Genomic DNA, 14,973 nt, shown 5'->3' with positions numbered 1-14,973 from the left:
ATTTTACACGGTCACAGTACCCCATTGCCCCCCGAAACACGTCCTCGTGTTTCCAAGATGATCTAGTGTTGTCGGGCACACTTCTGACAATATTGGAAGTCCTTGGATACTGCTTCCTGGCTCCACGGGGCGGTCCACTGTAGATTGCTTTCCTCGAGGAATGAAACTCTTTATATTTGCGGAGTGAATTTATCTCCTCTTGTGTCTTTTTGGTGTCAATCTGATAGTAATTTATCACCTTTTTCGATTCCTCGAGGTCTTTTTCTACAGCTGAGAGTTTTTCCTGGAGTTCTTTGATAGTCTTGTCTTTTTCTAAGAACCGCTTTAAAGACACTTGCCGCTCACGCAACCATTTGTTCTGATAGTACTGGGCGTCGTATTTGTTAGATGCTGCCTGGTCCCTGAACTTTTTAACTTGGGTCTCCAAAGTTTCACCATGAATTTCAATAACACTGACAGTTGAAAATGGCATTTCACTCAATATGGAATTTTCTTTACGATTTTTGCGAAATTTGATGATTCTTTCTCGGTCTCTAATCTGCTTTCTTTTTGATTTCCTTTGCACTGTACACGTTTTCTCAGTCTGTGTTTCGACTGAGCGCGTCGGTATGGAGACAACAGCACAGATGGTACGGGAGTTCCGTGTTTTACACACCCTGGCATAGTGTCCTCTTCTTCCACACTTGAAACAAGTTGATGTCAGTGCGTTGCAGACGGTCCATCCGTGTCTTAATCCGCAGCGTCCACACTGTTGCAAGGTGAAGCGCGGTTGGACTGGTCGCATCCACGCAGGAACAAATGGAAACATGTCCATGATTAGGGGAATTCTGGTACGAAGGTTGGCAAACTCGCTTAGCTGTATGAGAGTACTGGGATCTAACTACTACAAAGTATATGCAGTAGCCCTGGGTAATTTACCCTTAGGATTCTCCACCAAATATTACCGATAGAAATACACAAGTCGGTACTTCGTTTAATAATTTATTAACGGTCCAAAACTTGGTGTTTACTACACGATCTTGATGTCGGCGTGGACAGTGCAATGTCCAGTTTCCAACTGAAGATCATTGTATTAAACAACCAATTTATAACAATGATGATGTAAAAATTACAATCGAGAGTTACTCAAGGCAGAAGGACATAATTGACATAATTAATATAATTAAACACTTTCACTTTGGTATACAGGTGGCATGAAATGTCTTGCGGTCAAGGTCTAATTATGTTAAATTAAGCACTATCAAGGAAATTATTGTTACTCAAAAATGGGTTCATTTTACACGGTCACACATGTACGTCATCTTTTGGCTCTTGGAAATGATCGAGTGATGATAATAAAAAGACATTTAAAGCTTGATATCCTTACACTAAACTGAAATTTGAATTTATGTTGAAATAATAATAGGTATTGTTCAGGGTTTCTAGAATGTCGAACGACATTAACTTGCATTTTGTTTACTACCATCGTGTAGGCAATAATGAGACTCAGCAATGGAACTTTGGAAAAAGAAATTCAAGCTTTGAAGATGTAGAAATAAGGTGAGTAAAATACTTGTGAAAATATGGAATATATATTTTATGTTTCTCTGAGAAGATAGAGTTTATTTTACTGTTGCTTCTACAGGTTCGTGAGAAACGGATATATTTCACAAACATCAATGATTCAAAACGGGATGCATCCTTGTTCAGAGAGGAGACTCATTGATATCTGAAATGAAACAATTCACGATGTCAAACTGAAATAAGAAATTCGTGTATTATTTTACTCCAATAGCGCAGCCTTCGTTCTAGGAACAGTTTACATGAATTTTCATAACGTTTTGAAATTTCTAAAGATATCTTCATTGTAGATAATCCTTTCTACAGTTATATTTCTGGAAGGTTATTTTATTTATTATTTGCACCATTTGCAATGAAATTAGGTCAAAAAATATGTACCAATCCAAGCATCCATTTTTAGTTTATATCATCTGTCCTTAATCGTAGACCTTTTCGACCACACATGCTAAATTGTCACTTAACGAAAGAATGAATAAGCAGATAAGCAAGTCAACTATTAATGCAATGATTTATGACATTCAGCGTTTTACAGCATTGCGACGCTGAATATTTCTATCATTTAGCGCCGTTATATCACATATAACGCTAAAATCCAGTACCTGATTTCCAGAAAACGCCGTTAAGGACAGTAATTGTTTTGTTTAGAAAAGATCAATGCTTGAATAAGTTTCTAGGATTCGGAAGATGCTTTTGGGTTGACAAAAATTGATCTTAATATGATAATAACTTAATTTGATAACATTTTTGATCTTGTGTAATTAGATTGTTGTTGACTCTTTGCATGACGTCTCTATTAGTGGACACGTTAGATTTTCAATATAATATACTGTCAAAAGTCGCTGTTTTTTAATAAGTTGTGTCAATTTAAACTTCTTAATAGCGTTTAATTATGTTGATTTTATAGCAATTTTAGACAGTTAATTTTGAAAGCGGTGAATTAATTCAAACTATTTTTCTACTAACACTTATGTTGAAATGATATCTTCATGTCATTTGAAACAACATCGTCTTAATAAATTGAATGTAAAAATTAATTTGAATAATCAAAGCTGAGCTGACTTAAACCTGTTTTTATGTTATGCGTATTGTATTTTGTCTTTCTTTAAATTCGGAAGAAACAATGCCTAGAATGTTTACAATATATTTCATTTTTTTTTCTATTTTATGTATTTTGCATGTCATAGCATTTGTTAGAAAGATATAATATATGCTTTATTTTTATGTGTACGTCACAAAATTAATGCTCTTCACTTTTAAAAATACTGTTACGTGTAATTGAAACTTCTATGTTAAAATTGATAGTCAAGTTAAATAAATTATGCATTACAGTGTATAACAAAGTTCTTCAAAATGTTTAATTTTGATTAAACAATTACTCGTTTGCCTTTAAGATTGAAAACTCTTTGATTATCATCACCTTTAGGATGTTATACAAGCAAAGAACAAGCACAATTTAACATGTACACGTTTTTGTTAACTATAAATTTACTTATTTCTTAGACTTAACAATTTGCTAGGACGATGGAACTACTTATAAAATATTGTAATTATATAGAACCACAGAGGACTGTTCACAGAAGAACTCACATGACTTTATCCTAGGTTTGAGATTAAATCCAATGAAATTACTGCAAGGTTGATTGATATGGGCCTATTGCAAGTAAATTGTAAAAGTCAGCACATTTGAAAAACATACAGTTCAAAACATTAGTATTTCCTTTTTAAAAAGAGGGTTCTATCATTTGTTATTTATACCTGCACATGCATGTACTCTACGCCTTTCTGCTTTTTCAGTTGCAAATATGGTCAAAAAACAGATAAATTTACATTTGCGTGAAATTCTCAAAATATAATAATCTCTACATACCTTAAATTAAATCTTTAAAATTGATTTGCACGAAGTTGTATTTTAACTACAGGTAACGCAACTGTACATGTGAAGATCAAAATGCCGATTTATGAGTTATATTTTATAGAAAAGACATAAACTGCTTCAGTTGGTACACAAAACGGTTTCTTACATTATTTTGTATACAATCGGTTGACTTCACATATGAGGAGTATATGTCTTCACTCTACCTGTTCAAAGAAATTGGGAACGTAAACAAGCTAGTTCCGCTAATGATGAGTTATCGTTCCTTACATCGAACCCTAGCGGCAAGGCTCTGTATTCTATATCAAAATTATCTTTCAGTGCCCGTGTCTATAGATATAAATGCATAGAGTTGCGTTTAAAGAGGGATAACTCTAGATTTATTTTCCAGATTGTAAAAGGTTGACTGACCTTCCAAGTGTCTGCTGATTTTACAAAATGTGTTGTTAGGTTAAGCAGAATATACGTAGGGGATAAAATTTGTTGTTTTTTTCTGTTAAAAATTTATGAGTAAATTAAGTCCGACAAGAAATTCAATATGAATGTATATAATTATACAGAAAATGTTTAGTTTAAAAACAAAGAAATTGAATCTCCACAAAACTATCTAAGATATCAAATCAATGAAATTTTATCCCCGGCCGACTTAATGTTATGCTTTAAAGGAAGTTTAAACTCACATTGCTTCATTAATCTATAGAATTTCATCTGTGCACATTTCTATGACAAAATGGAGTTCAAGAATTTATTAAATATACTTTTCAAAACAATAAAATGAAACACATTGATGAAAGATTGCATTATTTATCGCATCATCTTTGACAACGTCGCCATCTTTGCAACCCATCTTGTGAGATCTTAAAATCAAATTTTACAGATCACTAATCATATAAAATGACAATATCTTAAAAAATTTGCAATGTTAAATATTCTATCAACAAAACACAATGTTATTTTGTTAAACAAAGAATTTATAATATTCTAAACCTTAGCCTTTGTCAGTCTTTAAGTAAATGCCACTGAGCGACTTGTTGGCGAGGCTTTGTTATCATGTCGTTCCAATGTCTTGTCTCCAAGGGACCACTCTTGCTGCTTAACACAATTTTTCCAATCATTTCGTTCCTTCCCACTTTATCAAAGTCCATCACAATTACTTCTATTGCAGCTTCCCGGATTTTTTCCCAAGGAATTTCAAAAAAGAACGACTCATTGTATACTGGGTTTAGAGTTCGCATCTTAATTGATGTTTTCTTTTTCTCTATACGGTTGTTTCCGAATTTTAACCAGAGCTTGACATAGGGATCTGCAAGTAAAAAAGGAAAAAGGTTCAAAGTTCTCACATCTATTTTGGGGGGTATGGAGCTTACCAAGGCATAATGATGGTTAGAAGTGAAAAAATTAAGATAAAAAATTATTGAAAATGTTTGATTGCATTGTAGTTATAGTGCTAGTTTTGCATAATGCAGTAAATAAAGGTGTTTTAAGTTTCATTGATACCCTTTTAAGAAAGATAATTTTCAATTGGATGAATAATTTCTGTTTTGTTTTTTAACATTAAGGACAGATGATACAAACAAAAAATGGATGTCTGGACTGTATATATTTTTTGGTCTTATTTCATTGAAAATGATGTAAGAAATGAATTTCTAGAATATAAAGAACTTTTAAACCTTCTGTGATGCTCAAAATTCTGCCTCCATGAAACCATCCTTATTAATCTATACAAGTATTTTATTCTCTTCAAATCCGATTTTTGTTAGATTAGGAATAAAAATTCCAAAATATGCTGTTAAACTTATTGATTTTACTCATTAAGCATGACCCTAGTTGTTATTTTCAATTTTTTTTACAAAAATTTGTTTGTATCATTTGTCCTTAACTTCCCATTCCTGAAAATCAAGAACCGCTAAACATTTTTATTAGAACAAAGTAAGGGTTAAGGAACATTTAAATATGCAAAATTAAAAGAAATGAAAAATGTCTTATGAATTTGAACTAAGGGTTTAGGATGCATTCCTTTCAACTATTAAGCAACGGAGTAGTAATTATGGCGTGTAACAGCATGAACATGATGTAAATGTCCTTAATTTTTACAAAGAAATGTCCTTAATTTTTACGAAGAAACTTTGATGTTGTTTTGTAAATGGATATTGTGATTAATTGATCCAATATATCAAAGCGTTTAATTTAATTTTAAAAACAAAAACATCTTAGCTACACAATGCAATATGAACAAAGTAATAAGGTATTTAAAACCCATTTTTATTGAATATAAATTGAATATACTAAATGATTGCTAAAATATTTACTAATGTTGGTTGTGTATGTCTTAATGACGTTAAACATACATGCATATAAACCAAGGTGTATGTTAATATTAGCCTTAAAGATTGTACAATTTTAGAAGAGAACATTACCGTAAAACTGGTTTACATAAATTAGTCTGATACTTGACGAAATATTTATTATTTCTTGGCTCTGTTTGAATTGTGAATATCTTGAAAACATCTTACATTTGAAGTTCCATAAAGAAAATTCTTAAAAAATCAAAAATTGAGACCTCAGCAACATTTATTTAAAAAATTGAATGGCTGATTCAATGAATTAAAAAAAACACACATTTATCAATTCTTAATGCTTACTGTAACTTCATATATGTTTTTTCATTACACTTATAAAATCAATCTTGCAAAGGGTTTCTTTTATTGGGTATAAATGTAAATTGATAACAATTGTTTGTAAAAACTTATGGCAACACGTACAACTTTTTAAGCAAAGACTTTTGGGACGGCTAATCCTTTTAGATAAAAGAATGACTGTACTTAAGCTATGAGAGATGGAACCTTTTCGGCTACCCATTTTAAGCTTAACATTTAAATATATCGCTAAATTAATCTATGATTGATGTGCAAGTATATGCTTTTGCTATTTATTTATAGAATTTTTTGTCATACATATGTCTATGATAACAGAAAATGTAATTGAAAAGAACATGTAAAAGCCTTAAATTCCGGAAATTTGAACGGGACCACTTTCGAATCTAAGGTATCCGCAAATAGGCGGAGTCATTTAAACCGCATGGTTGTGGAATGTAAACAATAGCACATATGATTTTTTTTCGCACTACGAATTTAAATGGAGAAGAGAGAGATCTTGTTGATTTTATGGTGCACAATTATGAAATGATTCTGATGATAAGGGATGGGGTAGAAGTCTTGCTCTACAGACCATAATACAGAGGCGACATAAGCCGATAGATACATGTACAGTTTTTCTTTGACACTGTCAATACCAGAATTCTTTCCAAACACCCCTAATGTAAAGTAAAGTTAAATAAGAGGTATATTATCTTCAAACCCTATTAAAATTTGCGCAAAAATATCCCATAGTTTGAAGTACAATAGATACTATCACAACAGAGACTTACAAACAATGAAATGTTCAATGAAAGCATAAGCGTATCGAACAGCAAAATGTCACGTGATTAAGTACGTGATTATAATATCAATCGTTGATGCACGGTGACCGGTTAATTTAGTAGTTATCTCGACCGTAGTTTGGGGACATTTTTTTAAAATTAGATATGAGCCGCAACTTAACCAACATTGTCCTTTGGATATGTATAAGTTTAAGTTAAAATACACATTTTGTGCAAATAAAAAAAAATGGTCAAGTTGCGGCTCGATGTAAACAAAGTCGTTGAAAACTGGTATGCATATGAATAACAATAGAAATGAGACAAAACTATTAGACCCCCGTCTCAAAAGCTGGTGTCGCTCGGCATTGTTTAATACTTTCATGTTATATAATATACCAAAACCTGCTCTTGAGATATTGTTTAATTCCTATAGAACATAAATTGAATGAATTTTGTAATTTTATTTTGCGCAAAACATCGGATTCCAACTTCCATTGCTTAAGTGCAGTCATTCTTTTCTCTAGTAAAATAGAGCAATTTAACATATCATGCACAAGCAAACATTAAGAACAGATGATACAAAAAATAGATGTCTAAGTTGGTATAAATATTTGAGCCTATTTTTATTGCAAATGATGCTTATAATAATTAATTTATAATATATAAGAGAAATATGTAAAGTAAGTTAGTGAGTTAAACGAACATATTACATAAATGGTCAAAATAATTGAATAATATCTATATTTTTAATCTAATCTTGTAATCAAATAATTCAGAATCGGTACTGTTTTCATCTGCGTGGAAATAATATGCTATATAATATAAGCCTTTGAAAATAAATCATCACCTACTCCTTTAATTTAAAAATGCAGGTCAAAGGATGGGGGTCCCTTAAAATTTTCTACTCCTAATCTTTCTCTAAATACCTGAAGTTGAATGTTTTCGGGAGTCTCTTAAGTAATAAAACACTGCAATTCAGAACCAAATATTTGTCATAACTACATGTACATGTGTACATTAAGATTACAACATACGATCTACAAAACTATCTATCATGAAAATTACATGTATATATATTTTCCTAAGAATGCAACATTGGTGTTAAACATCTGCACAGCTATTTATCATAACTACATAATGTAAGAAATGCTTTGGTGTTTTAAGAACTGCACTTCTATATCATAACTAGGTTAATCATAAAAATATTAAATTAATGTTTAAATACATATACACCTTTCTAAAGGTAATCTCACCTGATGACACCTACACACCTTTCTAAAGATAATCTCACCTGATGACACCTACACACCTTTCTAAAGGTAACCTCACCTGATGCTATACACCTTTCTAAAGGTAATCTCACCTGATACTACACACCTGTCTTAGGGTAATCTAACCTGATGACACCTACAAACCTTTCTAAAGGTAATCTCACCTGATGACATTTACACACCTTTCTATAGATAATCTCACCTGATGACACCTACACACCTTTCTAAAGGTAATCTCACCTGATGACACCTATACACCTTTCTAAAGGTAACCTTACCTGATGCTACATACCTTTCTAAAGGTAATCTCACTTGATGCTACACACCTTTCTAAAGGTAATCTCACCTGATGCTACACACCTGTCTAAAGGTAATCTCACCTGATGACACCTTCACACCTTTCTAAAGGTAATCTCACCTGATGCTACACACCTGTCTAAAGGTAATCTCACCTGATGACACCTACCAACCTTTCTAAAGGTAATCTCACCTGATGACACCTACACACCTTTCTAAAGGTAATCTCACCTGAAGCTCCCGTTATGTCTTTGGCTTTGAGATCTTTACATTTCATTACTATAATATTCAATCTGCCTACAGCTGGCTGGTAACTTAATGACAGTAGAATTTCTCCCAGTTTTCCCTGCAAAAGAAGTTAAAAATTATGTTTCTTAAGTACACTCGACTGTATACAACAGCAAAGTATGAAAACATACATGAACCTTGTACATGTACATGTAATTTAACTATTCTAATATGAGAAGTTAAACGATGTTACAAGCATAATATTCATTTAATTTAGATAAATTTAATTGATTTATTAAAAGCATAGAGGAAATTTGGAAACTAAGAAAAAGAAGCAAAATACGCTGCTTTTAGCAGGTAAAAACAAGATGTTTTTGTGAAACACTGATGCCCCCGTATGGCAACATAGCAAATATTAAAGTTTCCCTAAATGCAAATTCTAATTGGTACAAAAAGTAGGGTATTCTCACAGAAAAAAAATTGAAATTTGAAAAAAGCCAATGTTCAAGTTATTTAAATAAGTACAAAAATCTGCAAGGTCAAAATTAAATGGTGAAGGTAATTGGTATCTAATGAAAGGTCTTGCCACATACAAACATACAATACTTATTTAGAGTATGGAAGTCCTACTCCTTACCGTTCAGAAGCTATAACCAAGGTTATTTTTTCAAAGTAGGTAAAACTCCAAGGTCAAGGAGAAAGATCAAAGGTTTTGTAATCAAATGAAAGGTCTTGTCACAAGGCTTGAATGTTTATAGTATGAAAGCACTATCTCTAAGGGTGGCTTTTTTAAAGTAGGTCAAACTCATTGGTCAAGGTTAAAAGGCTAGCGGTTTGTACTTCACAGATTTAATCCTTTGACCCCTTGACCTTGACCTACTTTTTAACAAAATTGACTTGGCCATAACTTTTGAACAGATAGGGCTTGGGCTTCCATCTCTACATAAGTTCTATTTGTGACAAGACCTTTCATTGGATACATATTACCTAAACCTTTTGACCTTGACGATTTTTGTACCAGGTACTTAATATTGTAAAACCTTCAACATTGACCTACTTTCAAATTTCACAATTGTTTTCCAGTGAGAATACCCTACTTTTAGTACCAGTTAATTAAATTTGCATTTAAGAAAAGTTTTTTTTTTTGCCATACAGGGGCATCAGTGTTTCACTAACACATCCTGTTTTAATTCGACTTTTAAATTGGTGAGTTATTTTTACCCTGCTGTCCTTGCATGGCTGAAGGTACCGCCACATGATGGGAGACTGTGAGAGATCTACTTCATTAAGAGGAATGTAAGTTTCACCGATAGGATCATCACGACTAAACCGGTCATAGTCTATAACTTGTAGATATATTGTCTTCTCTAACAATTTGTTATGAGGCCAACCTACAAAGAAAATCATAAAATAAAAAAAAATGTAGGAATAATTACATGTAAGCCAGATAATCCTGATAATGCAACATTTATGATTCCTCAACTAATAATACTGCAAAAGAAATTTTTCTAATAATCTGAACATATAACTACTGTTTCTTGCTGACCTCGAGACGTTTTTTTTTAACTCAATAATGTGATGTAATAATAATTTTAGTGTGAATGTAAAGAATTAAAGTTATTTCGATTTTTCTTATATATATAAATATATAAGAATAAAACATTGGTTGTTATAAAAATAATTAGATGAAATCTCTGGTTTTCAGGTATGCCACGTGTCACTGTCTTATATATATGTACAGAAATGTATATGTTACAAACCTTCGAACAGAAAACTCTCATTCCAGCGTGGGTTAAGGTTTTTTTTCTTCACTTTTGTCACTAACTTGTGTCTTTTATCAGGTAAAAGTAAAATTTTCACGTAAGGGTCACTTGTTCCCGTAAAATCCTTTGCCACTAAGTCTTTCGCTTGAATCACTTTTAAAGTTAATGTTAAAGACTGAAAATCGTAACTTAATCCTATTTGTATGCGTCCTAGTTTACAATCGACGCCTTCCGTGACGTCAACGGATGCTGCAGCGTCCACTTCCTCTGCGTCCTGTGACGCATTCTCCATTAACGTAAACGCAATATTCCTCATCCCTTTCCATAAATTGCTGTTGACGTCATCAGAACTTTGGGATCTCTGTGAATCGTTCTTCATGAGTGGCTGTAAAGATAATTTTTTTTAAAGTTAAGTCAAGACAAAAATTAATATATTTGAATGGGCATCACATATTTTTCAACCCAAATATTTCTGGTAAGACTGTATTCTTACTGGAATGGATTTTCTATAGCTTACACGTATATGTACATGTTATATACATACATGTAACAAAACTTGCACGTTTTATGTTTCTTTTCGTAGTAGGTTTACATTTGCAAACGGGGTATTTTATTTTGAGTGGTTTGGCAAATGAATTTTTTTTTTTACAAAGAAACCAACGACAAATATTTTTAGGTACATTCTATTTTGGTATCCAAATTAACAACGTTCATAGAAATAAGACAAGAGGCCCTCGGGCCTTATAGGTCACCTGAGTATCATGTAACAACTTTCCAGTGATTATATTTGGTTTGTGTTTTAATCCATGAAATTCACAAATTTTGAAAGAGGCACCATTGCTTATCAAAGGGCAGATTTCAAAGCATTAATTCATTTTTAGTCAAAGTACCCCCCTGGTACCCCTGACCCCGCAGCCCTGAGAAATTATCTATTTTGAAAGAGGCTCCTTTCTTCATTATAAGGCCAGCATTTTTTTTAATGTTTAGGTTTAGTTATGAACATGAGAATAAAAAAGTCCCGAAGGAGAAGGAAATAAATTTTTTTTTGATAAATCAATTATTAACATTGGTACATTCTTTTTTTTATGCTTTCCTAATAGGCTCCTTACCACTGGACACATAATGCTTACAAATAGGAAAGTAGAACATTTAATTGCTTATTTCATCATCTGCCAGTTTGGGCCTGTTACCGGTATATAAATTTTGTGATGTTGATCAAAATATATTTCAATATATCTTCATTTTTTTTAAATATGTGTTATATGAATGTGTAGACATTGTTCTAAAATTTACTTGATGCCTAAAATTATAATTCCTATCATAAAACAGACAGGGAGTATTGGGGAGTAGGGTCAACATATTTTTTCAATTAAGTGTAAAATAATTTTTCTGGCTGATACAAATGATACTACATGCCTGTATATATTTGTATATTCTTACCTTTTAATAGTTGATTTATTTTTTTATTTCTTCAGGATATTGTTTATTTCTTCCTCAAATTTGAATTCACTTCTCCCATAGTTTTATTCATTACACCTGATGCATAAGCAACCCTTTTCTGAGGAATGATGCTTAGACTGTAAGCTATAATAGAGACCTAAACAATGTCCCTGGCAATATGCAATAGCTACCACGGGCAGTTAAAAACCTGGGGGAGGAAAATAATTTACAGTAACTTTTGAAACGAATACATAATTATCTCACCATCATGTCATTGTGCAACAAAGTCGTCAGCATTTTATTTGTCTTTTGAACAGGTGAAACGTTTTGAATGGCACTCTTATCGATGAATTTTACACTAAACCAAGCTCTTCTCAGATCTAGCTTTATTTTCCTACCCGCCGTTTCATCCTAAAAGTAAAACCGGAAGTGCGAGTTCGTAAATTTGAAATCTCGATCCCGACTCAAATTTGACATCGGATAGAAAAAAAATGTTTTTTTTTCTGAACATTCAAAACCTTGAGCGAAGGGTTTGAAAAACTCAAAAAAATAAATCCTGGCCTTAAATATGTAATAAGATCATTAGCATATTAACCAGGGGCAAAGGATAAGATGTTCAAAGAATTCATGCATTTCCCTATATACATGTAATCATTAGAGCCCCCCCCCCCCCCCTTAAACAAGAACCCCTGACCCGGGGCCATAAAATTCACAATTTTGGTAGAGGCACACTTGCTTATTATCACTATAAACTTAATTTGTTTATTTAATACCCAGGAACAGAGAAGAAGATTTTCAAAGAATTCATGTATTTTCACTATGTAATCAATAGAGCCCCGCCCTAACACCAGAACCCCTGACCCTGGGGCCATAAAATTCACAATTTTGGTAGAGGCACTCTTGCTCATCATAACTATGTACTTAGTTGGTTTATTTAATACCCAGGAGCAGAGAAGAAGATTTTCAAAGAAATAATGCATTTTCACTACCTACTTATTTAGCCCCGCCCTAGCACTATAACCCCTGACCCTAGGGCCATGAATTTCACAATTTTGGTAGAGGACTCATTGCTGATTACAATCATGCAAACAGTTTGCCTGCTTGTTGTCCAGGAGTAAAGAAGAAGATTTTTAAAGATTGCGTTAATTTTAGTGGTTTTGGCCCCACCCCTCAGGCCCCAGGGGGGCAGGGATCATGAAATTCACAATTTTTGTTCCCCTTCACCCATAGATGCTTTGTGCCAAATTTGGTTGAAATTGGTTCAGTGGTTTCAGAGAAGAAGCTGAAAATGTTCAAATGTTAACACACGACGAACGACGCACGACGCACGACGACGGACGAAAACGGATAGCAATAGGTCACCTGAGTTTACTCAGGTGACCTAAAAATAGAATATTAAAGTACCATTTTTGTAATATTTACATATGTTCACCTTAGAATAAGTATCATTATTGTATCTTATTATGTAATAACACATAATCAGAATTTTCCAATTTGTTTCATTGACAGCGTGGAGATGCGGGCATTGTAAACATCGTCAACTTTGTATTCCTATCGGCAGAAGCGGGAATAAAGGGCAGAGAACTAGTATTGGGCAGATATTTAAAACATTCTGAAGCTTAAGATCGCATCATTTAACAATGATTCATTTCTGTTGATCGTTCTCTGCAAATATTTACACATGTGCAATTGCTACTCATCCTTATATTTCACATAGACTCTCGTATCTGTACATGTATCAGCATAGCCCCCCCCCCCCCCCTTTCCCCACATCAAATTTAATCATACTCGGAATACAAGGCAAAAATTAATAAAGAACAAGGTTCACTTTCGCCTTATTTGGCCCTGTGAATTTCTGAAAAACTAAAACTGCATAGTTTTAGTTAACAATGCATTAAAATATCACTTAGATCTTTGGTGACTGCGATCCTCTAAAAAATGACGTCATTTTTTGGCTAGTCAATGCATTGTGACGTCACAAAATGCGTCAATTTCCTCATATTCCGAAAAAGTCTACAAAAACGGCCAATTTTAAAGTTATTTTTTGATATTTGAAATAGAGCGCAACCTCTGATCTAAAATATGCAACTAGTAAATGATAGAACTGTTTCTGAGGATTTATGGGCATGTTTTATTTTTTAGATCAGAGGGTGCGCTCATATTATTTTTCTTCAGTGAAGGTACTTAATTATACCTATTTACTTAAAAATTCAAGAACATTACAATTTCATAAAGCCATTTCTCCAAGACCTGGACTTCGAGGAAAAAATTTTTAATAGAATATGAAAGCACCAAGTCTCTATTTTATTTTGATGCTTCAAGCAGAAAATCAAATATTGATCAATTAATTGGTATATCTACAGGGCCATTTTATGGATAAAAGGAACCGACTTCTTTCCAAATTTACCCCTTTTGGGGGGGGGTTAAAAATAAAGTTTTCATCGTAATAAACCAAAAGATTTTTAAAGAAAAGACTCGAGGAATTCATATTTTCTTTTTTTAATTCGTTTACTCTGAAGTAAAATGTGCAAGTATTTGTTGTGGAATACATGGTATAATATGTATATGCATATATAGATTGTATTTGTAATTTATATTTTATGTATCAATGCATTAAAATCTTTTGGGCCTGGTAAACAGACTATTAGAAAGGCTCTCTTTTTCACGTTTAATTTCAACACTATAAATCTTGCTTATATACACAAAATCAATACATTATTCTCATTGTTCTCACTCTAACCGTTATTTTTTTTCGTCATTTTGTAAACATTATTAACAGAAATAATTGAATATTGATTGTAAATTTCTCAGAAGTCGCGACTAAATAACATTAACATCTAATTACAGTTTGGTCGATACACCCCATGCTTATATTGACAAGCTCCTTAAGTCGCAGTGTTTTGATTACATAGTAGCAGATGGTCTGTAGTATATGACAAATTACAGTGGATACAATTTTAATTACACTGCAAACCAATAAATATTTCACTTATCAATAAATTAAAAAAAAATCAATTCTTTTCAGCATTTATGTTAAGCTGTATCGAATACTAGCTGAAAAAGACGGTTTACGTATTGAATGTGAATTAGTGGCGAGGATATATACACTGAAATATACAATAA

At 32.6% G+C, this 14,973-nt stretch overlaps 1 protein-coding gene across 1 annotated transcript; it reads right to left on the bottom strand.

Annotated features, from left to right (window-relative positions):
• Window positions 1-4,150: 4,150 nt before the first annotated feature.
• Window positions 4,151-10,795, bottom strand: LOC134229997 (synaptotagmin-7-like; the record flags this gene model as incomplete). The annotated part of the gene is made up of 4 exons (XM_062711769.1): window positions 4,151-4,736; window positions 8,651-8,765; window positions 9,869-10,038; window positions 10,408-10,795. Coding segments are annotated over 4 exons (978 nt in total), but the record flags the coding sequence as incomplete, so codon positions are not given.
• Between the last annotated feature and the right edge of the window lie 4,178 nt (window positions 10,796-14,973).

The sequence above is a fragment of the Saccostrea cucullata genome, unplaced genomic scaffold (assembly GCF_032062105.1).
Source record: "Saccostrea cucullata isolate Sc308-1 unplaced genomic scaffold, CSIRO_AGI_Scuc_v1 ctg4592, whole genome shotgun sequence".
In the NCBI taxonomy this organism is placed as follows: Eukaryota; Metazoa; Mollusca; class Bivalvia; order Ostreida; family Ostreidae; genus Saccostrea; species Saccostrea cuccullata.
This window is presented reverse-complemented; position numbering and strand designations above follow the sequence as displayed.